Genomic DNA, 27,378 nt, shown 5'->3' on the forward strand with positions numbered 1-27,378 from the left:
GTTTATCTGGGTAGCCTGTTCCAATATCTGACCATTCGCAGAGTCAGAAAGTTGCTTCTAATTTCCAACCTAGGTTTCCTATACTTCCATTTGAAGCCATTACTCCTAGTCTGGTCCCTTATGACCACAGAGAATAGCCCATCTCCATCCTCTCTATCATCACTCTTTTGGTATTTTGAAGGCTGTTACCAAATGCCCCCTCCGCCCCAGACATCTCTTCTCTTTGCCAGAGCAAATAATGCAAGCTCTCTGAACTGTCTATCATAAATCATGCTTTCCAGGTCTCTAATCATTTTTGCCGCTCTCTGCTGGACTCCTTCTAATCTATCCCTTTCCTTCTTAAATTGCAGGGCCAAAACTGGACACAGAACTCCAAGTAAGGCCTCAAAAAAGGCTGAATAGAGCAAAAGAATCACTTCTTTTGATTGGCAAATGACACTCCTGTTAATATAACCCAGTACGCTGCTGGCCTTTTTTGCAATAAAAGCACACTGTTGGCTTATGTTCGGCTTCAGTTAGGTTGTATATCATGAAGACCTTTTGAAATATGAGGAGTGCCCAAGCTGAGGTATCTGGGACCAGATTTCTAGAGGTATTGAGGGCTCCCTACTCCAACTGCCCTCACTAAATGGAGGCAACCATGGCCAAAGGCCACTTCTCCATAGTTTTGCCTGGACCTCAGTTTCACTGTTTGTCAGACAGAGGTAGGAATGCTTGACCACCTCCGCATATTGCTTGGAGACCCATGAGTGAAGGACACTGCATCCAAGTTAAGTATTTAATGTTTGCCGACTCCTTCTTTTACAAGGCCCTGGGGAACGGAAAATGTCTGAATGGGCACTAAGAGGTGGCCGTTGTGCTGCAGGGTCCAATGTCAACAGCAGCCATTCAAAAGGAGTTTGACCGCTCATTCAATTTGGCCTTGTAAGAGTCCGTCTTTATTGTCTCTAACAGCAGCTTCACCAGTTCCGTTTTCCCCCTGGCGACCATCACTTTGGCGAGTTCAATCACCTCTGCCATGTGGTTTCGCCAGACCAGCCTCAGCTCCTGTTGGACACAGCGCTTCAGGTACTTCTCCTCAGCCTTCTTTACCCACAGCTCCACCTCCTGCATCAGCATCTCAGCATTCACCTGCTTTTGACCAAACAGCATGAGGAGCGTCTCTATCAGGCACCGGAAGCTCTCTGTGTTAGTTGAGCCCACATTGTCCAGTTCTATTGCTCGCTTGAAGCACTTAATGGCATTTGACTCTTCATTTTTAAGCCTCAAACACTTCCCTCGGAGCAGCTGTATTCCGGGTAACACATCCCCCAGGTCAAACTCCATGGCTTTAGCGAGGAATACCAGTGCATTGTTCAGTGCGTTTTCATCCACTGGGAACAGCTCCTGTATGGCATCCACACCCATGTAATAATAGACCTGAGGACAAAAGGCAAAATAGTAGTACTCTCACAACCACCATTACAAGGCAAACTCCAGAGACTTTTACAGTTACAGCCTGATCCCAAAAGATCAAAAGTCCAGCTGGGCCTAGCAGCCCACTGGGCTGGTGTGATTCAGGCAGGACAACTGCACAGCCGAGTTATATGGCCAGCATCACACCTGGCTGCCTTTGACTACAAGCCCAAATGACAATCTACAGCTGGAGGCAGCCTTCAATGTGTACCCAGTGGGTGGGTTGGTAGCAAGTTGGTGGGGCTGTAGCAAGACACCTTAAAAGTGCTCTGAAACCGCACCTTAGGCCACCTGGTATCATCAGTGATCACACTAAAATTTATGGCATCATTTGTGGGATCTGCCACATGGTCAGCCAGAGACTGAGTACAGCAGAGTCAGGGACCAGGGCCATTATATTGACACTACACCCGTTGACACAACAGTTTTAACTTCCTCCATTTCCAGCCCTTCCACTATTGACTCAAACAGTTGTAACAGAGCTGTCAGTGTTTGTACCTTCTCTGTTGCTCTTGTTTCTTTAAGTACCAAATGTAAATAAGAAGACAAAGGTGCTGAAAGCAGGAGGTGTTGCCCTCGTTGGAAGAGGAGAGCACATGGGCATTTACTCACCTGGCCAATGTCAAGGTATAGCTTCAGGCACGGGCACACCTGTACCACACTTTCCAGATCCTCTTTAGCACTGGTGAGATGTTTCCTGTCTGGCATTCCTCCCAAACCCAACTTTGCACGTTCCAGGTCTTGCAGATAGAGCTTAAGGTGGATCTAGCAACAGGAGGAAGCACAGTAGCTCAGTTTGGGACATCTGTGTTTTCAGCTTTCTGCCACCTGACACCATATTTGGAGTTCCTATAGTTTTGGTAGGCTGATTTAAATTGCAATTATGTTAGGACAAAGACTTTGCATGTGTCAGGCCAGACCTGCCATTAGGGCAAGGGTGGGCAAAATGTGGCCCGTGGGCCAGATGCAACCCACCAGGCCATTCTGTCTGGCCCGCAAGGCCCCTAAAAAATGTAGAAAATTAAAGGTTATCTGCCCCTGGCTGCCTGTCATGCGGCCCTCGATGGCTTGCCAGAACTCAGTAAGTGGCCCTCCGCCTGAAATAATTGCCCACCCCTGCATTAGGGTAAAGCAATGCAAATCCCCGTTACTTACACCAGCTGAGGAAATAGCTATTCTGCCACAAAGGTATCCAAGTGTCTAAAACAAGATACTCCTAAAACCTGCCAGAGACATGTTTGAAATTTTCCTTTGTAGTAATCAATGCCTATTAATCTGTGTATTTTAACTACTGAATAGGAACTGAAGGTGGCCTGCCCCTCAGTTATATGTTATCTGCCTTTATTTGTACTGCTTCATGTCTTTGACTATGCAAAGAGTTTTGCCTCAGTAAGAGCTGCAGAAATGATCACTTGAGAGATTTCAGATTGAAGTCTAAGATACAAACTGGCTTTCAGGAACCTTTCTAATGCTACATTTTTCAGTTTCACTCCCACTGCTGAAGTTTGAGAGAAGCTCTTTTGAAGGACAGGTTTAACCACATATTAAAGATAGCCAAGATAGGCTGAGAATTCGCTTCTGTTGCAATTGATTTCTTAAGGCATCTTTACGTAAAAATAATAAAGTGACATTTCACTTTATGTTTATTTAAGGTTATCTTTGCAACTGATATTATTGGAAATATGCAGTACACAACAGTTCTGTTTGCATGAGGCTAGAAAGTGTCATCAATGCCATTTTACAAATGGGAGAAACTGAGCCCTGGAGTGATGAAATGTGAAAGTTTTAAATGATCCTAAATGACTTAGGAGCCTAAAACTCGTTACAAGTCAGTAGGAGTTAGGTACCTAAGTAGTGAAGTCACTTCCATCAATGGGACGTCACCCCCATAAACCCCTTAGGACTCAAGTGGCTTGTCCATTGCTAAGTTGTTGGTGCCAAAGCTAGGATTTCAACCCACATCTCCCAACACCTTAACTCAGGTGAAGGCACTTAGTGCCTTGGCTATAGTTCCCACAAGTCAGTGGAACATTGGTTCCATAGCTCTCCCCCAGGGCAGCTTAAAATGCAAAGGAGCGTTTAATTCATTTCTCACATTACACCCCACACTGCTTAACTTTAAGCATACGTGTAATTAATTGCACCTGGTTCAACAAAGCACTTCAGCACATGCTTAACTTTAAGCATATGAATGACTCCATGATATGTACCTAGTGCAGCTGTGTCTGGGCAGAACAAGGGAGGCAAGGAAATGCACAACCCTTCCCCCACTGCTAAACCTCTTTAGCCAGTCAGCAGCCTTTGAGTCAGTGCTGTTTTGTGTCCGAGTCAAACAGGGAGCGCAACTTGGAAAAATCAGCTGCTTGCAAGCGTGCAGCAGCTTCCATGAGTGTGCCTTGGGCTGGCCTAGTGCTCCAGCATGCCTGGCCTTGGCCAAACCACACCTAAACTTGTAACGCTTGCTCTAGAGCAGCGGTTCTGAACCAGGGGTACATGTACCCCCAGGGGGTACACGAGATATATTTCATATATTGTCTAACACAGGTCGAAGGGCCTAAAAAAAGTCTTGACAATTTGAAACTACTGTAAAATGCGCATGTGTGTGGGATTACACGTAGTTTGACATAAAAATTAATTTCCCATTGAAAGAGGGTACGTGAAGTCTCACTCTGACACCAAGGGGTACATCAACTGAAAAAGGTTTAGAACCGCTGCTCTAGAGGCAGCATGGGAATGCAAAGCCGGGTAGCTGTTCATGCATCCTGGAGATGCCGTGGCTGTTCCTGATCGGCACAGAGGCTCTCTCCCGTTCTCTCTGCAGTTAGCTATTGATGCTCTCAGCTAGGTGGGGAGCATGCAGCACTGTTCAGATAGGGCTTCTACTGTATAGACAGCAGTGGGGCAGGTCCCCAGGGTTCTTCAACAGTGGCAAATGTGGCCTTTGCTTAACAGTCTTGTCTGAATAGCAGAGAGCAATTCCTGAAGCAGGCAGTGTTTGTGTGCTGGCCCCTCAAGTGCACCTCCCCGCTTTGTCTAGGAGGCAGCTCCAGCTCATTGCCTACTGCTCTGTGGTAGTGAGGCAATAGCTGTATGTGGTATTTCTGAAACAGCTCCACTTGAATCCTTGGGACAACTCACATGCTTAACCACATGCCCAAGTGCTTTGCTGTACTGGGGCCTTGCGTTCTAGTAGGAACTTTCTGACTCTGAGGGTGATCAGACATTGGGACAGGCTACCCAGAGACATGCTGGAGTCTCCATTTTTGGAAGTTTTCAAGAGCAGGTTGGACAGACACTTGGCTAGGATGGTTTAGTCAGGGGCAGTCCTGCCTTGACCAGGGGGCTAAACTCGATGACCTTGTGAGGTCCCTTCTAGGCCTACTTTTCTGTGACCCTAACCTGTAGGACAAGGTTGGATATTCCACTGGGCTTTCCAGGATCAGCTACGAAGTCTGAGCCAGATGCCAGAAGACAGAGGGCTGCATTGTTTTAGTGACTCCAGAAACCAAGTGGACATGGCCACCAAAGCCACAGTGACTGCAGTGCAAGTTCCTGAAACTCTGGAAAGTTTAGTGTCACCTCAAATTTTATGCAGATGATGCAGTGGCTAAAAACATTGCCCTGGCCCAGACCATGGCAGAGGGTGGAGCTGCTCTGTTCAAATTGCACCGTTTGCATTTGGACACATTGATTTCAGCGGTGAGTGACCTACCTTGGCCCGTGTGCAGTATGCCTGCCAGTTGAGCTCTGGATCCTGAACAACATTTAGTGCCATGTTGCAGATCCCCATGGCCATTTCTTGCTTGCCTCTGAAGTGGAAGATCTTTGCCAGGCGGTTTAGTGTGGCTGGATTGTCTTTTGCTATGTCTATCGCCTTCGAAAAGCAGAGAAACCAAAACACATTGCCATGAGTGACTTACCATCTTGTGCACTGAGCCACGAACACTTTTCATTGCACTGGACAATCTGTCTTATGCACCAGCACAGCTGCTTGTTGAAGCAGACAAAAGTATAAGGGGTCCAAGAAATGCCTGGGCTAAGCCTTTTCCCATCCCAGCAACTGTAGCCCTTGAACAAACCAACCTACGTCCATCTGAGGTTACTGGGCAGCACTAGGTAGCAGCTCCATTGCCTTCACTGACGCTAAGCTGGTCACACCAGCTGGAAGCTGTCCTGCATTTTGACAGCAATCCTGCTTGTATAGGTAGTACTGAGATCTTTAAGCTGTGCTGGCCTTCCCTGTATTGTGAGCTGCCTCTAAGTAGGGGGAATGGAGGGATGCAGGCATGGAAGGGGAGTGAAGGGAAAGGCAGGATAGAGGTGAGTGGGAAGGTCAGGGCAGCTGGGGCTTCCCACACTTGATGTTTGCATGGTGGCACTGACCTTGCCAAAGCAGTCGAGAGGATCGGCCCCAGAGTAGCCACAGTCATGGATCCCCATGGGAGTGGTTGAAAAGGTTTCTTTCTTCTCCAGCAGCATCCCCAGGTAGCACCAGGCCAGAGCTAGGGGAGCAGCATTCAGAGCAGGTTAGCGGTGGAGCCACTTCATGCTCAAACCTCCCCACCCTGAGCAGCCAAGCTGAAGAGGAGGTTCCAGTTTGGAAACAGGTCTTGGCTAAGGAGCCTTGGCAGAGAGACGCGTTTCCCTATGGAGCTATTTCCAGCGAGCTCAGCATTTATGGGACATGTTTGACTGGGAAGGTGGCAGCCCACAGTGCTGTGTTAATCCACACGTAGCGTGACTCTGGCTTCCCCCACTCTGCCCTACCCTTCAGCTCCCAGCCTGCCCTGGATCCTGACAGAGGAGGAGGGGAAGTGATTGCTCTCACAGCTGATCCACTTCTGGGATCCTTTGGAATTAGCAACTGATCCATTGGGTTTTTTTAAAAGAAAATATTTCCATGGCTCCTGCAGAGCAGGAAGCAGAGCAAGGCCATCAATTCAGTTCCCATGGGCTTTCCTGATATCCATGACATTGGCCCTAAATTGGTAAGGGACCAAGGATATGACTAAGTACATAACCGAGCCCTAATCCCTTCAGTGAGATTAGCCACATGCTTGACTGTAGCACCCTGCCGATCCAGGCCCCGAGCAGAGACCAGGGATGGGACTCAGAGAGGCTCAGCACTCCTGAAAAGAAGTCCCCATTGAGGTTGCTGGCAGGCAGGCTTGAAAGCCAGGAGGTCTGGGAGGCATTTCTCATGAGGAGCTCTGGAGTTTGCCTACAACAAGCAGGTTCCCCTACCTCGGTAGTGAGAACTGGGGGACTTGATGACTTGTCGAAGCAGGCCCACGGTCCTGTTGTAGGCAGGCAGCCTCTTCTGCTCGTCATTCTCCTGGTTCATCAGGATCCCATCTCGCCTGTCACAAGAGTGCCAGAGGTGGGCTCAGTTGCTCTTCTAGATGCCCAGCCCCCTGTACCCAACATGACTGCTTCCCTTACCAGCTAGTGGCTGGGTGGCTCAGTGTTGAGCTATGCTTTGGTGGCCTGTGCTTCAGCAGGCTGTTGCCTAGTAGCTTGCATGCATTAATTAGGCTTTGCAGTTACACTGGAAATAGTGGAGTGTAACTGCACTAAGGCTGGCAAAGATGGGTACTGTTGTCATAATTTTTCCTACGTTGCAGTTTCACGTCCCTCCTCCTAACTTGCCTGGATCACTGTATCCCCCTGAGCCAGACTTGGCTTTTTGAACACCCTTTCTACAGCTCCAGAAGAAGCAACCCCCCCCAAACACCACAAAAAAAAAATCACAAAACAAGCATCTGACCCCAGCAGTCTTTCCTGCCCAAGTGCAGGGGGGCTGAACCTGATGATCTTGTGAGGTCCCTTCCAACCCCTAACATCTATGTTCTGTGAGGTTATTGCAGCTCAGGGCCAGGTACTCTGTACCTTACCTGATGTACAGGGTGGCCATGCTGAAGTACCAGCTTCTTTTCTCCTCTAAAGGGATCTGAAATGGGGAAAGGTTGGGAGGAAATAGTGTTAACAGCTGAACATCATCTGAAGGAGTCAAGTGGCCTATGAGAAGAAAAGATGGCCATGGGGAAGAAGGACACGCACTCTGCCTGGGCAAGTAATTTTCCAAATACTTTGTATTCAGTACTGTGAGGCCCTGGGCCAGATCCTCAGCTTCTTGTAGCTCCACTGAAGCTCCCTGAGCTTTTTAACCAAGGCGAAACTTGACACAAAGGCTCCCTCCTAACCAGACATGACCCCTTGCACAGCCTTTTCTCTGATTGTGCTGTGCAAACATCTTCCCTTTCACACTGCTCTGCAGGTCCCCCAGTGCATGCTTTCGTCTACCAGTCCCATAGCGTGTCACAGACACGAATGGACTAACCCTGGGCACCCTTGGAGGTCTTGCCAGCAGGTGACTACTTCAGAGTCTAGTGGCTTGAGCTGTGACTCGAAGTCAGATTTGACTTCTGACCCAGCCAATGCCTTGCTGGCTGGGTTAGGGCACAGCTCTCTCTCACATTAATGCTGGTGCAGCTTTGAGCCCTATAAAACAGAGGGAAATTGCTGCATAAACCTAATGCACTAATCAGTCCTTTTTAAAGAAGGAGAAGCTGACAGTAGTTTTGTCACTCGTCCAAGCTAGTGGCAGACTTGGGAATAGAATCCAGGAGTTTCTGGTTGCATCCCATCCAGGCCTCTGTGCTACTCCCCCCGCAAGCAACTTTCCTCCTTGACACAAATTGGCTTCTCATTTTTCTTTATTCTGAGGCTAGGCTAAACCACTCCAGCCACAGGCTGCATGATTTGCTACCACTGACTTTTCCATGCAGGTAGGGTCCGTATCAAAATAAGTCTGTCCTATCTTGTTCTTGGGTTCACTACCACGTTTAAAACAAGGTAAGTAGCTTCCTCACGCTCTGGCAGCCACAGGGAGATCAGGTTTGGCAGGTGCTTTGCGGTGGATCCCTTTCACTCTCCCTAGAGCAATGTTTCTCAACCTGTGGGTCATGTCCCAAAAGTGGGTTGCAAGAATATATGAAAGGGTTGTGACCAAACTTTAAAATTGGATCAAACTTTAAAAATAGATTCTTTAAAGAAGAAAACCATGGGAAACCATAGCTTTTCCCTTGCAGGCTGGCTCAGTTCCAGCCTGCAAGAGGCTGCTTAGGGCCCCCCATACCTTATACACCCCCCATGCCCCACACACTGGGGAGCTGAGACCTGGGGGTGGGGGGCAACGGGTCAAGAGTGAGGGGCACCAGCAGGGCCAGGGAGCTAAACTATTTACTGGGTCAGGACTGGCCATTGGTGTGTACAAATGGGTCCTGGTACAAAAAAAGGTTGAGAACCACTGCCCTAGAGGATGCATTCAGTTGGGAGCTGCATAGGACAGAGCACTGGGTGAGTCTGGGGAAAGGGCCTCTCCCAAGAGATTGATTTCTTTTGGGTTTTCCCCCATGAGACACCTTCAGTGGGATGATTTGCCTGAAGCATGGGCTTGGCTAGCAGAACTCAGTCCTGTTAGTGTCCTGAAAGAAAATCAACAGACCTTTTTGCTGACCTGATGCTCCTGGTTCTGCTGCTGCCTTAGGAGACATCCGCCCTGCCTTTTACACTCTCACAATAAATAAAACTGCCTCTCAACCCAAATGCTTCACCTGAGCAAACTGACTTCCATACCAGTCACCTGCTTTTTATGAGCCCCTGTAGAGCCACCATGCTCAGAGTATGCAGGACACACCTTTGTTTGAACAGCTAGAAAAGGTATGGGTGGAATCATAAACCACCCTCAGTCCTGATTACCTGGAAAGGATGTTTCAGTTTTCCATGTGCTGCAGAATTGTGCTGCCTTTTCAGCAGAACCTGGTCACCTCTGCATTGTCTTACCGGCTTGCAGGGTTCATCTCACTGAGATTCCCCATTTGAAATGACCCAACACTGGGGAGAGTGGAAAGCCGATAGAGAAGTGATTCCCAGAGCTTCTCCCTGGTGTTAACACTCTCTGAGCATAATGTTTGCCTTCCTGATCATACAAGACATCAGTCAGGAGCTGGTCATTTGGTGCATGCAGCACCAAACACTTTACTGCTCTGCCCAAAGAACCTATGGCGATACCTGGCAAACACAACGAGTGACACTAAACAGCAGGCTGCATGCGATTACTGACCTGCTGCCCGTAAGTCAGAGCCTTGTCATACAGCAGGATGCCAGAGGTCAGCTTCTCTATCCTGTCTTCATCACTGACGAGCCCCACATCAAAGGCATATGCATAGCCCTGCTCTGCCAAGCAGCGGGCTGCTCTCAGCCTGGCATCCCCCTGGGACACGTCTTTGGAGGCCAGGCCCATGAGGTGGGAGAGTTTCTCAGTGCATTCTGCCTCTTCTTCCTCACTGCTTAGCCGGTCGTACACGTAGGCCAGGTTGGCCCAGGCGTTGAGATTGCCAGGGTCCTCCTGCGTGATGCCGAGGAAAATCTCCTTGGCTGACTCTGTCTCCTCCAGGTGGAAAGAGAAGACCCCAAGGAGGTTCCTGATGGCATACTGCAAGGCGCCAGCCTCAAACTCCAGCTCAGATATGAGGCTCTCTTTCTTGAGCTTCATTTCTCTTTCTCTCAAATTCACAGGGGAGCTGGGCTCAAAGTTCAGGTTCATCTCTAGGTGGAAGTGACCAGGAAGATACTCCAGGTCATTGAGGAGCATGTCTATATCCACCTCCGATTCCTCCGTGCTCTCCATGGCGAGTGCCGTTGGGTCTATCCCGAAGCGCGCTCCCATCCCTCCCAACCTTTTCTTCTTCTCAGAGCCAATTTGCCTGTCTGTTGACCTGCTCTTCTGGTTTAGCTGATTCACAGGCAGCTTGGGAGGAGTCCTGTCTGGGAGAGGCAGTGCAGGACGCTTGCTGTTCCCTGTGTGTCTGCTTGTTCAGGGCTGTCCTGGAGCCCAGCAAATCACAGGATGCCAAGACGGAAAAGTCTCGCTGGGTCTGTAGTAGCTCCCCCTGTGCACGGCGTGAGGATCAGACGGCCAAAGGTTGCCTTGTATTTCTCTCCCTGTCACAAAATGTCTTTGAAAATAAACAGGTTGAGGCCAAATTTCATTTCAAACACTGTCCGCGCTGATCACCACTAGCCAGGTGCAGTTGAGGGCTGCGAGTTCTGGATGCACGTGGTCTTCAGCAGCCACTGTGAAGAGGGAGTAGAGAAAGGGCTGGTCTGCACTCACATGGTTCCTCCCTGCAGCAGCCTAGAAGAGAGCTAGCCCCCACCTGCAACAGCAGCAGAGCAGCGGCCTAACTCAGCCGCTTGGTGTGGACGAGTGGACCGTGACTTACCACTCAGTGGGGTGCAAGTGGCATCAAGGCTGACTCCTCCATGGGAATGCAAGAGTGGAGGGGATCCTAATACTGTCCCACCCCGTGGTGAGGCCGACTGTAGTCGGAGAAAAAGTGGCACCTCTGTACCCTTGTAGCACGGCTAACGGGTGACCCTCCACACATCTGTTCAGATGGTACCTGAGCCTGCCAACGCAGCTGGACAATTCTTACAAAAAACACGGTCTAAAATGTGCTCAGGAATAAGGGTTTGGTCCCAATCCAGACTCTGGATTCTGGCTGTCGGCCTGGATCTCTGCTTTGGAGCAACGTGGATCAGAAGGGATTGGACAGGGACAATGTTGGGGTTCAATCTGAGGAACTCCTATTAATGATGCTGCTTTGGCTTTCCCATGTTCAGAGACGGTGTTGCCCAACAAGGTGTATCTTGGCTTTCAGATCCTGGGCACACCTGACAAAAATCAAGGCATCAAGGCAAAGTGAGGGACAGAAGGGGGGATCAAAGCCACCCCATCCCTCCCCTCCTCCCAAGGCAGGGCATGATGTGAGCTTTGACCGACAATACTGCCCTTTGACCCGAGAGCCCACCCCCTGCACCGGGTAAGGTGCTCTGAAGCTCCGCCCCCTTCAGACACAAGGGAACAAAAGGGCACGGAGCGTCTGTCTGTGGTTGTCATGGCAGCAGAGTTCCAGAGCAGCTGGGAGCCTCGGACACCGGTCTGTGGACCAGAGAACGGGGCATGGCATCAAAGGGCTTCACAGGTGCCCCCTTTGGGACTCAGGCAGCCAGGTAAGAGCCACCCATAGGAGGCTGCAAGGGGGAAAGTTTCGGTCCGGCCACCGGCTGGGATTTCTAGAGTCATGGGAGCGCTAGGGAAGGGTGCTGGGCTCAGCTCCGGCCTGATCAGCCACACACATGTTCTAACTTGTGTGGACGGCATGCATACACATTCTTGCATACAAAGGCAACAAGGACTTCTTGCATACTTGAGTCATGCACACAGCCAGCCCTCGGATTCGTGCATGCACTCATCATGCCTATGCTATTCGCATGCTCACATGTCTGTGCAGCTATGTACCAGCGGTGAAGCTGCGACAATCCAAATGGAGGAGAAAATACACCTGCCTAAAAAACACCTGGCAGAATTTGTCCAACGAGATGCTTTAAAAAATGCCTCCCTGGGAACACACAATGATGGTGTGTCCTCTAGAGGGAAGAGATGTTGGCTGGCTTGCACATTGTTGTGCCACCACAACAGTGTCTTGCAGGTACAGTATTGGGTGACTACACTCTGAATGCCTCTGCATCAGCTAGTCCAGGTCCCTCATGTGAGAAATCCCTTGCCTTCAGAACTCAGCCCTGAGTAATCCTGCTACATTTCACAGGGCTCACGACAAGTTTAAAATGAAGCACCTACGTTGTTGAACGATCAGGCCAGAAGTCCAATAACAAAGGCTTGCTATATAATAAACACTGACGTTGGTGAGACTCTTTCCACTGACTTGAATGGGCAATGCATCAAGCCCTATGCACTTGCAAGGGCAGGCTCAGGTTTGTGGTGTTAGTCCTGCTTTGCTTTGCATTGACTCAGAACACACAGGGTGCGTCTACATGTTCATCAATGCACTTTTGCTACTGCGCATTAAATTTAGTATATGAGGTACTACATAAAGGTGCATTAGACTGCCCTACTGCGCAGTAGCAAAAGTGAATGCTTTTTTTAGTGACACTTAACGCACAGTAAACTATTGTGCATAAGTGCATTAGTACAGTTTATGTGCTGCTTTAGTATGCAGTAGAATAATCTACTGCACATTAAAGCACATGTATAGACACACCAACAGTGTACTTACATCATCCTATCCTAGGTTTTGTGGGCCATTGACTTACTCAAAGGATAAGAGACCTAGCACCCATGCACAGAAGTCCAATGGCAAAACGGTGTCTTCAGATGTGGTGAGTCTTTTGCTGTATTATGTACAAAGGACCTTATTATTTAAGGCTGGGATAAAAGACTGTGCAGCAGATCCACTCTAGACAGGTACAGCTGTAGAAACTCTTCTTCCAGAGTTCAGCTGCCAAGAAAAGTCTGTGTGGCCCCATTCTGTTGATATAATAGTCTCCCTGAATCTAACTGACCCTCTCTCCCTGCGATGGGCCCAATCCTGTTTCCACTGAAGCCCCGCAGATCTCCGTGATTGGGCCCTATCTAATATATCAGCCTTTTTGCTTCCTTTTCCTCCAAGTGTATCATGTCAGCTAGATTTGATCTACTGGCAACTCCTTCCAAGCACAAGGAATCCTGAGAAAGACCCACAATTGAGGTAAACTGTCATTGCCCTGTTGACCTCAAGTACATGCTCTCTCTCCTGCCCTGCAAACCCTTCTTGAATGTGAATTTGTAAATGCTGTGATGAGACAATTAAGGGTCTGATCTCTCCATATAAAACTAACATCTGTCAATGGAAAAACACAAAAAGCATTTATTTCAGGGCAGAAACTTAGGAAGAGACTCCTCCAGGATCACCCAAACATGTTTTTTCTGCTCTGCATTTCAGGGGAAGACTTTGAGTTCAGGCTGGACGAAAGCGCAGGAAGCAGCACGGCTTTCCCAAATCCCCCATTTCCACTTTAAGGAGATATGGAAGAAAACCAAATACCTGGTGAGGCTTGGGTTTGACGCTTCCTCACTAGTACTGACCAGACATCTGACCGTATCTGGGGTTCAATCTGTGGATTGTTCACTGTGACAGTATTGATCAAAAAAAAGAGGAGCTGTGCCAGGCCTGGCTTTGGGCTCAAAAACCTGGCTTAATACTCTACAATCCCTTTCTCACTTAGAAAGACAGACTGGGACCAGGAACTTACAACATCAAGGATTTCCTGCAAGAGACCCGGCCTTCAAGTACTAGAGGTATATGCGACACCGGAGAAGAGAGGTTTAAAGACACCATTAGGGTACGGACTGGCTTCAAGCAATAGAGATACTATGGTAACTTAGTAAGACAGGGAGGTAATGTGATGCAGAGGAGACATAGTAGGGGAAGAGAATGGGACGTCCGTCTACTTCACAGTTGCAGCAGCAATGACTGAAAGTACAGTATGGATGTACCTGAGCCAGCTTTAAATGAACTACTTTGGGTACCAGTCTGGCCATGGCAGCATAGGTTAATTTATCCTGTTTGCTGGGTGGATTCTACAATATGTGCTGAGCTCTGTGCCGTTGCAACTATCCTGCCACCAGAGCTCAAGCTAGCTCAGATATGTCTGTATGAGCTGCAGTCCCTGTATGTCCGCAGGTGGAGCTCCCACCAGGCTGAAGCCAGCTCTGCCCTGGAGCAGGGTCTTCCGTGTTCCTTACTGGGAGTAGCTGTAGGTTAGTGGGCCCAGACTGCGCTGCCTTTGTGTAGATGAGCCCCACAAGGAACCTTACCTACCCACTAGGGAGCTATGCACCTCTGCAGTCCCCGGGCTCACAGCACAGCCAGTGTGTCTCCTATACAAGTGCTCATGGTAGCAGCAAGGCTGTACTTTTTATTGTGTGCTGGGCTGTTTGGGCCGTGCGTGATGAAGTCTGACAATGAATCAGTTCTTCTGCTATGCTCCGACGTCCGTCTGGCTCTAGGTCAGAAATGACATTGCTATTTGTTTAATCAAATTTCCTCTCTCTCTCTCTTTGTGTTTTCCCCCTGCAGGATTGCTACCCTGGCCCAGGAACTTACGGCAGGAATGGAAACCCTTATGCCCTGATAGAGGAGAAGGAAACATTTTCTGCAAAATCTCAAGGGATCATGGACAGCAGAACTGCAAAATGCATCTTCCCTTCCGCAGCAGTGAGTTTGGGTTATTCAGTTCCCATTCAGACCCTGGACAGGCTTGTGCGAAGGCTGTTGTCTTTGGTTTGACAACGGGAAACAAAGGGAAGGCGCCATATTCGAGGCAACCCCTCCTGTACTTAGCTGCCATGTTTCTATACAGAAGGCAGCTGTTGTTCATCCCGTGCATCTTTAAAGGGCCAGGATGGGGCCAGAGTTTCTTTCCCTAGAGGGGGTACCAAGTGCTGCATTTTCACTACTATGCTGCCTGAGGTTAGTGTGCTCCCTGCTGCCGGTGGCAGGGCAGCAGGCTTGCACCAGAGGAAGAAAAGTCAAAGGAAAGACAAGGGAAAGAGTTCACCTGACAGTTTCCTGAAGGCTCTGGGGCTTCCCTAGATTTGGGAAGGAGAAAGAGTGCCAGAACCTGGAGCTTACCTGTCAGGACAGCAGCTCCAGTGAGCCCCCTCGTGGCCTGGGTCCTTCAGGAGCTGTGCTGCCATCACTGTGGAGTTCCCTGCAGCTCCATACCCCTGAGGTTGTGAGTTTCAGTGTCACCTGAACTTACCTACCTTTATCCCACAGATCAGTGAAGTATCAGTGGACAAGGCCACAAAGAATGGCTGCTTCTCATCCACTTTCCTGCCCCCAGCTCCCTGCCTTCATGGAGTAGCTACAGGAGGACCAAAGGAAACAGTTCAGAGCCTATCCTGGGCTTTCCCAAGGGTGTTCTAGCTTTAGGACCAAAGCAAAGGCAGCTAAACTAGAGGGCTGGTGCAGGTCACTCCACTTCAAAGCTGCCATGCAAAAGGATTGACACGCCATTTCTTTTAATTTAGGGACTCCTTATTCACTCGACTACTCAAGAGGGAGCAGCAGTCACGATCCAAACCGATAGCTTTCTGCAGGAGGGACTGTTTTACTACACACAGGCTGTAGCTACATGAGACATTGACTGAACAGTTGTTACTGTGCGGCCATACACAAGTACTAAATGACTGTGCAATAACCAGAGTCACTTCACAGTAGTGTCCCTGAACGGTTTTTGGTGATGCTGACTGCACAGTAGCTCATTACTACTGCACAGTAGCATCGCATCATGCTTTGTGCCATGCAAACCTACCGTGCAGTAGTAACAAGTTACTGTGCAATCAGCATCTCATGTAGACGTGGCCACAATGTGTAGCATGGTAGAGGCCTGATTTCCGAGGGAGCTTCTGGGAGCTACAGTCACCTGAACACATAACGTTCTCCTGGTGCACGAGCCAACAAGTAACTCTTGAATTGGCTTCTGCAGATCACAGCCAAGTTCACCAACACCATGATAATATCACCGCTAAGGTCTATTTTTTCTCTACTATTTTAGGGAAGCGGTTTGGGACCAGGCACCTACAATCTCAAAAACAGCATAGATGAGCTGCTGAATCGTGTGGTCAGTAAACGAGGTCCATATGACACTTTCTCTGGAGACAGGTCAAAGCCAGTTATCTCTGGGCATTATGCTGTCGAGGTAAGCACCCCCAGCCCACTAATAGGCAATGGTGTTGTCTGCTCAGTGATACAGTGAAATATCCTCCCAGATTGTTATTAGAAAAAGGTTGCTGCTACGTTAAATACCTTTTTTATTTTAAGAAGTCCTTTCCATTGCACTGAGGGTCTCAGATCATTAACATTCAGTGCCTGACCCTCCATGGGGATACATTAGCTCAGCTCCATTTATGTCAATGCAGCTACATCAAGTTGCCCTAGAGTCTGGCTATGACGTACAACCCATTTAAAGGGTAAAGCTTTAAAGGCTTATGATATAGTTAAGGCTTTATCATATATCAGCTACTTTGTGGTAACTGCCCACATGCATGCTCTTACCCAGTGGTAAGTGGAAGCCAACCTGTCACAGTTTAGCTCCACTTTGGAGTTGGATCAGATCTCCTCACCAGCAGATGTTGTGGTTGACCCCAGGAGCCATGGGGTCTATTCAGACAGCCACATCACACCTTCTCCTCCAGCAATAGACACTTCTTTTCCTTCGTTCCTCTAGAAAAAACTCTATGAGCCGGGTGCCAGCAATCCCAAGAGCTTTGTGGAGGAGCTGGAGACAAAGAACAATAAGAAGAAAGGTGCTTTCAGCACTCTCGCACGAAACCCAGGCTGCCCCACGGAGCGAATCTTCTGGGCTACACTCAGCCAATGTCCACGGGACGCGGTGGGTGATGCCCTGTCCTTTTCCTCTCCTTTCCCTTGAGTAAATGATAGCACCTGGTGCAAATACACCACTGGGCACCAGGGCAACTAGGAAGCCAAAGGGAAAGGCCAGAAAACCATGTCTACCTGACTCTGAACTCTAGCAAGCTGTGCTGCTCAATACAGCTCCCTAGCTCTGTATGGTGCCACAGGTGGGCTCATTAGCCTGGGTCTACAAATAGATTGGTCACCTGGAGGCTGGGGTCAAGTTAGAAAACCATGGGGGGAAGGGGAACAAGCATCAGAGTAGCAGTGGGAAAGTGATTAGGCCTGTACCTGGTAATGTTCTCTTACTCCATTTAGTTGCATAACATGGTACCAGAGTAACCATTCCCTGGATATGTCCATACTGCAGAGGCTAGGAAGTGTAGACATGATGTGGCTATATGGCAGCATGGACCTCACTGGAGTTGTAAAACCCACCTAAGAAGCAGGGTAATGCTGTGATGCCTGTCCTAACTCCCTGCTACCCCATGTGCAGCACTAGCAGGGCTGGAGCTAGCTACTTTAAAAACAGTTGGATTTACCTACACCAGCTGCAGTCACAGCAGTGACTAAGCAGCCAGTGCCAATGCACCCTCTGAGTATAAGTCACTCCTGGGTGCATATTGGCTGGCTACAAATGATTGCAAACAGCTGAATGCATTTGGCAGAATATAACGCTCATACGTGCACCAGCAGGTAACCCTGTGTTGGCTCGCTTACCTGAAAAGCCTCTGGATTAAAATGATTGCCTCCATTTGCTCAGCCAAACATGGTGAACAAATTGCTTCTCACATGGTATCATCAATCACAAATTATTGGAGAATAAAGCCTGCTAATTGGGATTGACATTTTGAAGCCTCTGGATGCTGGTATCTAGCCCTGCTCTCTACTTATTGAAGCATTTGCTTGGAACTGTATGTGTTCAGTGATGTTAAGATGAATCTTGAGTGATCCCATCCCAGCCAGCAAAGCAATGAACAATGCACTGAGTTTCAAGCATAAGTGAAAACCCCCAGAGACTGAAACAAATTCTTAAAGTTACATACACAACATTAAATGCTTTGCAAAATAATTTTGATAATTCTAGTAATCATGGGTCTCACTTGATCTAGTCTCCCTGCGATTTTAGATCAAGTCTACTCAGGTATACTACCCTGTATGGGAAAGGGTAGTATATTTAATACCATCATGACAAACTTATCCTGGGCCCTGACGGTCAAGCAGTTCTTTCCTCTCAAACATCATCCAGGCTCTCTGTAACTGGAGTCTAGCTAATGATTTTGTTGATGCATGAAGAGTATAAACCTTGCCACTGTCTCGCAGCTGTGCAGCCCTGTCTGCAGGGCTAATGGGATTAAAGAAAAGCTAACAATTTACACCAGCCACTAACATCAGCAAATATGACTCTGAATTCATACAGGGAAAAGAATGGCTGAGTAAGGAGGTTTGTATTGGTTTTTTTCCTGTAGTCCCTTTTACAAACCCAACTGCACTGCAAAGCTCCCTTTGGATTTGGTGGGAGCAGGAGTGGGTTTGTACTACGTTGCATGTGACTAGAAGTGGGTATTCATGCTGCGGAGTGGTGGATCATTATGCTGAATTCTAACTGGAAACGTAGGGTCAGCGGCTTCTTGGATCTCCAGTGTTTCTGGGGAGCTTACACCCATGGTTGCAATGAGTTTACTTCCTGTCCTGTATCTCTAGCAAAGAACTGTTTCTCAGCTCTGTGGCTACCAGAAGAATTCAACGCAATCACTGATTCAGCAAGGTAATTAAGTAGATGCCTAAGGCTAAGGATTTGAGTGAGATACTTGCACATGAACCAAGCTGAAATAGAACCTAAATGAATCTCCCTGACTCTGTGCAGCTGTCACTACTTTGCATTGTAACTTGTCGCATTTTGTTGTAGTATGCTGCAGGGCCAGGCTCCTATGATCCAAAACCCATTGAGAGATCAGAGTACGACAATCAACCTCCATTTTTGTCATCTGCAAAAAGATTTGACAGGAGATCGTGCTGTCTCTTTTTTGCAAACTCCGTGAGTAGAAAATGACTGGTAAAAAGAGATGTTGAGGCATGAAAATTCCCAGGCTCTCAGTTCCTTCCATGATAATTTCATGCCTCTTACTGACATCTCAACTTGAGAAAGGGATACTTGGAAACCCAAATGTAATACTGTTCTGCTTGCTTATGGGGTAGCAGAAGCAGCAGTGGAACGCTGCCTCCCTCCGCCTGATCCAAAGACCATTGAGTTCAGTGGAAGGAGTCGCATTGGCATTGATCTCTTTCCCTTTCCCTTGAGTCACGTAGTGGCCATCTATGGTGCCCCTAATGCTACTTGTCTACAGTGGCAGGTTATGACCTACCTGAAAACCTTTCCCTGCAAAAGGGCAGTTTCAACTCTGCCTTATATTCATTAGTTCAAGAGTTATCTGAGTCCTGTTGATTTACTTCAAATGATCCACTCTCTGTTATCCACAATATGACTGGACACAGACCCAGGTGGAATTGTATATGTAGGAGAGCATGTACAAGCAGTTCCATATGCTGCGAGGACACAGGAGGTTCATATTTGGTGTCTTAATGGGATTGTGGGTACTCTGGGATTCTGGTAGGAGTGCTCTCTGCCAAAACATACTGCATTTCCTCTTAAATCTGATTACTCCATGGAGGAGTGAGGATGGGAAAAGACAGTCTTCAGCTGCAGTTACTGGTTCTGTTTTCTGTCAGTTCAAAATGTTGCATCCTGCTCTCCCTATGGGAACATTATGTGGGTGTGAGGTACAAGCTGCTGGCTTCAGAGGTGGGTGCATTTCAGACAGTGTTTAAGACTGGCTGTCTAAAGAGGAAGTTCAAAACTTTCAGTTCCATAGGCTCATTTGCTAGCAAGGATCCTTAACACATACCTTTTGTCAGTGGAGCCCCCACATCCTGCTAGATTTAGAGGCAAAATTTCTAAATTTTCAACACTGTAAAGTCCCAGGGTTAGTGGAAACTAAACAGCAGTAATTTTTTTTTGTTCCTTAGGGTAGTTTCTATTTATTCTGGGATAAAGCAGACACACAAAATAATTATTACAGATCAGCTAGTATCTGGTAGGTCCCCAGTCTTAATTCAGTATTACTGTTCTCTCTTAATTCAGTAATACTGTTCTCTCTGTCAGATCAGCATCCTCTTCTGCCATTGTTGGTGCAGGCATTATGCTACTTTATGTCAGACAAGGGATTTACCGCAGTCTCTTTTAGCAAAAAATCCTTTTCCCTCAGTTCTGCTTTGTAATAGCTGGTTACTGGCCTCCACCAAGTGGTTGCATTTCAGTGGTGGTTTAAATTAAATGATAGAATTGAATTCTTTGGGTGCAAAGCACTATTTCTCTATAATCAATAAAGTCACATTCTGGGCGCATCTACATGTGCCCCTGACTGTGCATTTGGTACCATGCAGTCCCAGCGGCACAGTTATTTTTTAGATGCTATGGCGACATAGTGTCTCATGTAGACACGCCCACTGTTACTGAAAAACCACTATTTCCTCTGGCTGCAGCATAGTGAAGGGGTGGTATAAGGTCTGGGGTCCTTTCCTTACTGCCCTTTCTTAGAGCATCTATATTAATCTTCTCAGATTTCCCATGGCGAGCTAGAACAAAATCTAAAGGGCTCAAAGATGCCACGAAAAGCTTTAATTTGAAATAGCCCACCTTGGGGAGTGACAAGGAACAGACTTCCATGCAGTTTCCCTCCTTTATGCAGCTGAGCAGGGAACAGACAACTTGAAAGAGGTCAAGGATGAAGACTGCTGTATAATTGATGGGAGAACTCTGCAGATTAAATTTCCGTGGCAAAGTTTCTGTAAAGCTGAACTCAACTACAGTTAGCTGTAGGCAGTAGGAAAATCACATTACAGCAAGGGGAATTAATCATCTCAGCTTCCTACAGGGTAACTATCCCTGTAAGATCTGATCGTGATGGTTAATTGTAAGGGCTCCTACCTGAATAGAGGGCCAGGTTCTTAACTTCCTCATTCTCAAGTGTAGTCCTTGTTTTTGTTAACAAAAAAATTGATTTTTTTTTTTAAATGTATGCCCTGATCCTGTTCCCCTGTAAGTCTTTAGCCGACCTCCCATTTGCTCCATCAGTGTATAACTGCCCCATAAGTAAAAGAGGAACACGTCTTTCTCGTTTCAGAATCCTGTCGGTGTTGGCCGCTATGACATCACAAAACAGGAAAAAAGTGCTCATAAGACATACCGTTCGCTTTACCTGTGTGATACGCAACGCTACCTGAATGACCTGGAGCGGGATGCGTGCTTTTTGTAAGTGAAATGTATCTTCACGGGCTGCTTGAAGTTAGTGATGTTTTAACACCGGCACATAGTAAAGCCTCTAATTCTTGCCAGCGGTCAGGAGACCTACTGCAGGTTACTGACTCTTCAAGTGATAGCCTACATTCTGGAAGGATACTCTTGAGTTAGAGCACAGGACTGGGATTCAGGAGATCTGAGTTAATGATTAAAAACATTAAAGATGGTTAGATGCTGAGACACAACAGCAACTGGATCTTTTAATGTGATCATTACAGTTTGTTCTGTTAATAAAATACACATGATTCTGATAAATTAGTGATGAGTTTAGAGAGAAATACAAGGTCAGTCTAGTGCAAACAAAGCAGCACTGGCCAGCAGACAGTTCACTGGAGTAGGAATCAGGACATGCAAGTTCTCTTCCTGGTTTTGTCACAGCATTGCTAGGTAACCCTGGACAAGTCATTTTACCTCCCAGTGCCTCAGTTCCCCATCTCTAAAATGGCCATAGTAGTAGTGTGTAGACGAAACAAGAGGTGTGTGCGCACGACACTTTAAAGCAGGCTAAATGCTTTTACACTGCTTTAATGGTGCCAGTGTTTGCGTGCCTCGGCGGCATATTGCGCATTAATTCCAGCCGCTGTAGGAAATTCGGCAGCTAAATGTGCCTTAAATGATTTGGGGTGCAGCAAACTAAAACTCCTTTGAGGAGTTTTAGTTTGCTGCCCTACAGCCACAGAGTGAAGTTTTTTTTTTGTTTTGTTTTTTTTTTAAAGAAACGTTTCGTGTTCCAAGCCAAGTCAGCAAAATTGAGTCCAAATCCATGAGTGAGTCCAGAATCATAACTGGCCCTACAACCGGCAAACATCCTCCATCCCCACCAGGGGCTTCAGATATTTCCAAAGTCTTTTGGTGGACATCCTATGTGCAGGCTCAAGCCCAGAGGCTTGGGGTTCAGATGGCCTCAAGTTTCACCTGCCCTCAGCCATATGGCCGCAGGAGCAAGCTAGGGAGGAGCCTCCTATTTCTATAAAGTGGGCTTTAACCCCCAACACCTCGGCAGGTACTAAACCATGCCAGGAGAACAGTTATCCCTGGGAGGCTTAAGGAAAACTGCCTTCCTGGACCTAGATACATGGTGTTTCCTCTGCCAGGACCCAGGAGTCTGGGCACCTGTTGCTGCCTGCTTCATGCCTGGCAGCAGCCAGGAAAAACAGTTTTTACCCAGGAAAAGCAGCCAGCCTGCTCTCCCCCTCCCATGCCTGCCTGCCTGCCTGAGCTGTGTGGGGGCCTGGTGCTTCCCTCCATGGCTGCAGTGCCCCCCAGGACCACCCAAGCCAGGTGCCTGTGGGCAGCTGCCACCTGGCAGAGGCCTTTGCTGCCACGGAGAGAAGCACTGGGCACCAGGCCCCCCCCCAGCCCAGGGACCACTCCGCCAGCTGGCAGCTTGACCTCCCCTCCCCGCCAGAGAGGCAGGTAAGTCAGCAGGGTGCGTGCATGACACGGGGGTTTAAATCAGCCCTAAATTGAAGCAGTGTTTGTGTTTTTTTAAACCCGCTGCTTCAAATTAGGGCCTCCGTTTCATCTACATATGCTGAGTGACACTTACTGCCTCTGTAAATCGCTCTGACATCACTGGAAGAAAGGCACTACATAACGTACTGGTATTTACTATAGCTTTCTGCTCATTCACCTTTCCTCAGGACTAAGGATTAGCAAAATTCTATTACAGGTCTGAATGAAGGTCTAGCATAGCTCTGTCAGAATTACTTCTACTTTTCTTTCTTAATCTCTGGATAATTATTAGGCCCTTGTCTTTGCCAGGGTTGCAGAGTCGTAACAGAGGGCAACATTTGGTGGCTGCAGGTGGAACTCAGCTAGGAAATCTTTTTGTTGATATAGTAGCCATAACAGAATGCAGTTTTCATATTATCGCAGCTTTGTGAGCTCTACCATACCAGTACTAATAAAAACAGGCATTTGTGACTGAATACAAATGCATTAGGCAGAACTTCACACTGAAATACTACTTACCCAGAACTCACTTTTCTGGACAGTGTTGCATTTTAAAGTTAACAATCAAGTATTACTGCAGTCAAGCTGGGGGTTGCTTTTTCTTAACACTAATTAGGACTGAACTAAGTAATATAGTCACTAATTTGTGTCATCTTATTTTGTCTTCTCCTCCTTTCCAGAGAGCGAATCAAGCCTGTTAGTAAAAGCTATTGGCACAATTTAGCTTCTGCTTCCAGTGAGCCAGATCGGTCTGCACAAGCTGCTGATTCTTCTGAAAATTATGTCCATGCTGGAAAGCAAATATCCGTGGATAAATTATTAGAGAGATGAGTTAAGACAACTGCATACAGATCAAGAGATTGTAAAATGACCTCCAGTTTTTCTCTGTCCTAAAATCTATTTTGAGCTGCCAGCTACCTTCCATTGCCAATCGGTACTGAGCGGTCTTCACCTTGGTTTGGGACAAAAATGGCACAATTTACAACAGGGGAATTTAGTAGAATGTTACTTAGGCATGCTTCTTTCAAAGGAAAGTTTGCCATGCAAAGCTCACGCAAAATTAATATTCCCTTTTTCATCAGTGATTCAAAGAAGTGCATGTGTGCCTTGTTTGCATCATAGATGGTCTATGTATTGCAGTTGACAGCTTTTGTTCTCCAACTAAACAACAGAAGGGATAAAAGCCAGTCCTACCAGGACCTAATGCTACAAAACTAGAGGTGCATGTTTGAAGACTGAAAATTTTGAACATTGCATTGATTGAAAACAGTGAGCCCTCTGGTGGCCAAAACCTCAGTATTTTGGTGATATTCACCAGAATCTGTTCACCTTTGACTGTCTGCATTGTAATCACAGCTGTGACTGCATCCCGCACTAAATAAGCTTTAGATGCACTGAATAAGCTTTAAATTTTAGCTAAGACAGGAGCTACTGGAATTGTATTTACTCAAGTGTTTTAGGCAGCTTTTTACTGCGTGCATTGAGCTATGTGCTACTTCAGCTCCACTGCTAGCAGTACCTGTGCTTGGGAAGGTCCACACAAGGTGCAGGGACAGCAGCAATTGCTGCAGAGACATACCTTTAAGTGGGTAAATACAGTCACACTGTAGTTCAAAAAGTAATGAGTGAAAATCCTTAATAATCTATTTTATCAGTAATGCAGATTTGCAGTGAGCCTACAGTAATATACAGCAGTACTTTATAGAACACAAGTGAATATACCATTCTTTCACTACGTTTGCTTTTTTCTAGCAATTAAAGTTTCTTATCACCCTTTTAAACACATACCTATTCTATACATGAAATTAGTGCCACAGAGAGACAAGGAGTTACCCCACAGTCACAGAGCATGGCAAGTTCAGGACTAGGAATAGAAACCAAGACAAACCTCACAACTTCTAGTATGTCTCTGCAGTTTTGCGATTGCTGCTCGTGCACCCATGCCAAAAGTGAGCCAGCATGGCTACTGCTGGCAACTCAGCAGGAGAGCTGTGTGGGTCTTCAAACCAGTCCTTAGGCGAGTTCTGCTGCTGTGGCTGAGCCACAGCTGTACCACTACAGTTATCTAAGATAGCTAGGTTAAAAAATCCCTAATTACCAGATCAGGACAGCCACGTTAGAAAAGCATCAACAACCAAATTGCTAGTGCTAGGGTGCAATTTCTCCAGTTCTAGACTTCTGGAGATGGCTTATCAATCACAGTTGTAGGGGAGAAACTAGCATCATCAATGGAAACATTATGAATGTGGTAGAAAGGTAAACCTATAACTGGTGAAATACGTGATATGGAAAGATGTGAAACCCATCCTGTTCTCATCCGCCCACCCCTGTAACCTGTCTAGGTTACAGGGGTGGGCGGATGAGAACAGGATGGGTTTCAACATTGACAAGTGCAAGGTGCTGCATCTGGAGATGAAGAACCAGCAGCAGACCTACAGGCTGGGAAACTCCCTTCTCATCAGCGCAGAGGCAGAAACGGATCTTGGAGTCATTATTGGTGCCAAAATGAACATGGGCCGACAGTGTGGGGACGTGGTCAGGAAGGCCTTTTCACGCATCCACAGATGCATTACGAGCAGGTCCAAGGAGGTGATCCTCCTCCTCTATGTGGCACTGGTCAGGCTGCAGTTGGAGTACTGTGTCCAGTTCTGGGTGTCACACTTCAGGAGGAATGTGGACAAGATGGAGAGGGTCCAGAGGAGGACCACTCGCATGATCAGGGGGCAGCAGGGCAGGCCCTATGAGAGGCTATGGGACCTGAACCTGTTCAGCCTCCACAAGAGAGGGCTGAGAGGGGATCTAGTGGCCTGTTACAAACTAGTCAGGGGGGACCAGCAGGCATTGGGAGAGTCCCTGTTCCCCCGAGCGCTCCCAGGAGTGACAAGAAATAACGGTCACAAGCTGGCAGAGGGTAGATTCAGACTAGACATCAGGAGGCGCTACTTCACTGTCAGGGTGGCTAGGATCTGGAACCAACTTCCAAGAGAAGTGGTGCTGGCTCCTACCCTGGGGGTCTTTAAGAGGAGGCTAGATGAACACTTTGCCAGAGTTGTTTGACCCCAGTGCTTTTTCCTGCCATGGCAGGGGGTCGGACTTGATGATCTGCTCAGGTCCCTTCCAACCCTACCTACTATGTAACGATGATATGGGAAGATACTGGAGAAATGTAGAAAGTATAAGAGACAGCAATAAATATAAATATTCTGGACTAGTTAATCTTTGCAGGCTCTATTAATAATGCTCTTACCTGACTGAGATAATTTTAGTTGTAATTAGATGTTAGATGAGCCTGATTAAATACGTGAATCAGTCTACAATTAGCCTTTGGTGGGATAAGCAACTGAATGCCACTAAAAATATGGTCAGTGAAAGAAATAGATTGTTGTAATACAATGAGTGGGTGGGAAAAAGGGAGGTCCCTGGTGGAGCAAAATGAAGATGTCTGGATTGTTTGGCGGGCATGCATAAGCTAGAGCAATACAGCAGGGGTAACAAAAGGAACCAGTCACATGGAAAAGGATTTGGATCGTTCGTAGGAATTTAGGACTGGAAGGGAATTTCTCAGTCACTGGGCCCAGTCCCCTGCTACTATAAGCAAATTGCGTTTATATAATTGCTTTCATAGACTAGTTAAATTTCAGGTTACTCAGCCAGCAGCTAGCAAATTCAGGTGAGTGTAGAAATATGTAAGACTTGTTCCTCTAGCAGCAAAAATCCTAATCTAGGGAATCAGTGTGACAGCTACATGCCAAAAAGATTTAGGTTAGCAGAAAAAAGCCACGGCAGCCCTCAGCTTAGTTTTAATGCTGAAATAAAATTGTATGGAAGATGTACGTTTAAAACATGACATGTGACAAGGCATCAATCATTTAGAGCAAACTCGCCTCACTATGGTGGCATAGATGAGAGACAAATGGAAAGCGCTATGATCTGACATTACCAGGTTCCACTCCTAGTTGCCATGTCTGCAATAAAACACACAGGTCTTGAACTGGCTTCTTCAGTCATCTCTTGACTCACAAATTACTTCCCTATTTATTTGATGCATGTCGCTCTTGTATTAAGGAACTGCTAATGGTGCACTTAAAATACAATAAAATAAAATACAAAATATAGCACTTGATGTACCCAATTTACAATGATAGTCATAGTAACACAGAAAATTGTTCTAGAATGGGGTGCCCAACCTCTGGTCTGTAGGCCAGATCCAGCCTGTAGCACCATGCCATCTACAGGGCTCCCCATGGGTCAAGAAATTTGGTGACAGGAGTGGTGGTAGAGCTTGAGCCCAGCATGCAGGGCTGGGCTGGGGTAGCACCAGGCTCCAGGGCCCAATATCAGAGTGGGGAGGTGGGAGGGGGTAGTGCTGGACCCCCCAGGACCCAATCCCAGTGGGATGTGACACCAGCCTACTAAGGCCCGATCTGGCCTCTAGACAGGCTCTGGGTCACTTATCTGACTCATGAGGCCAAAATGTTGAGCACCACTGTTCTAGGAGAAAGTGGTTAAAGGGAAAGGATAAGGACAAGGAGAAACAGCTTCACGGTTGAGATTACTAAGAAAAGCAGGAAGCTACTTGAATCAATACTTACCAAGGCAACAAAGAATGAATTAAGCCCTGATCCTACAAGCTGCTCTACATGGCTGGACTCTCTCACCAGGATGAAACCCAACTGACTTCATTGGAACTGAAAACAACTTCTTGCTGGGTGCTACTTTCCGGGCACGCTCTGTGATGCTCTCAGGTTTTAACCATACCAAAATAAAACAGGAAGCCAAAAC

The 27,378-nt window shown here is 47.3% G+C and overlaps 2 protein-coding genes across 3 annotated transcripts; one reads left to right on the forward strand and one right to left on the reverse strand.

Annotated features, from left to right (window-relative positions):
* Positions 1-764: 764 nt before the first annotated feature.
* TTC22 (tetratricopeptide repeat domain 22) lies at positions 765-16,640 on the reverse strand. 2 transcript variants are annotated; one of them, XM_019479187.2, is made up of 9 exons: positions 16,422-16,640; positions 15,128-15,228; positions 9,581-11,193; positions 7,350-7,405; positions 6,700-6,815; positions 5,839-5,957; positions 5,168-5,329; positions 2,068-2,220; positions 765-1,419 (listed from the first exon to the last, which is right to left on the reverse strand). In XM_019479187.2, exons 3-9 carry the CDS (start codon positions 10,184-10,186, stop codon positions 889-891), a joined length of 1,743 nt encoding a protein of 580 aa, XP_019334732.2. In that variant the 5' UTR covers positions 10,187-11,193; positions 15,128-15,228; positions 16,422-16,640; the 3' UTR covers positions 765-888. The 2 variants fall into 2 exon arrangements, with proteins under 2 accessions (XP_019334732.2, XP_019334733.2); XM_019479188.2 differs by having other exon boundaries at positions 14,994-15,228.
* CIMAP2 (ciliary microtubule associated protein 2) lies at positions 11,407-27,375 on the forward strand. Its single transcript, XM_006258602.4, has 10 exons — positions 11,407-11,532; positions 12,612-12,699; positions 13,302-13,406; positions 13,585-13,701; positions 14,439-14,576; positions 15,922-16,065; positions 16,594-16,758; positions 18,691-18,819; positions 20,966-21,093; positions 23,277-27,375. The coding sequence occupies exons 1-10, from the start codon at positions 11,483-11,485 to the stop codon at positions 23,425-23,427; spliced, it is 1,215 nt and encodes a 404-aa protein (XP_006258664.2). The 5' UTR covers positions 11,407-11,482; the 3' UTR covers positions 23,428-27,375.
* The last annotated feature ends 3 nt before the right edge of the window (positions 27,376-27,378 follow it).

This window comes from Alligator mississippiensis, chromosome 5 (assembly GCF_030867095.1).
Source record: "Alligator mississippiensis isolate rAllMis1 chromosome 5, rAllMis1, whole genome shotgun sequence".
Classification (NCBI taxonomy): Eukaryota; Metazoa; Chordata; order Crocodylia; family Alligatoridae; genus Alligator; species Alligator mississippiensis.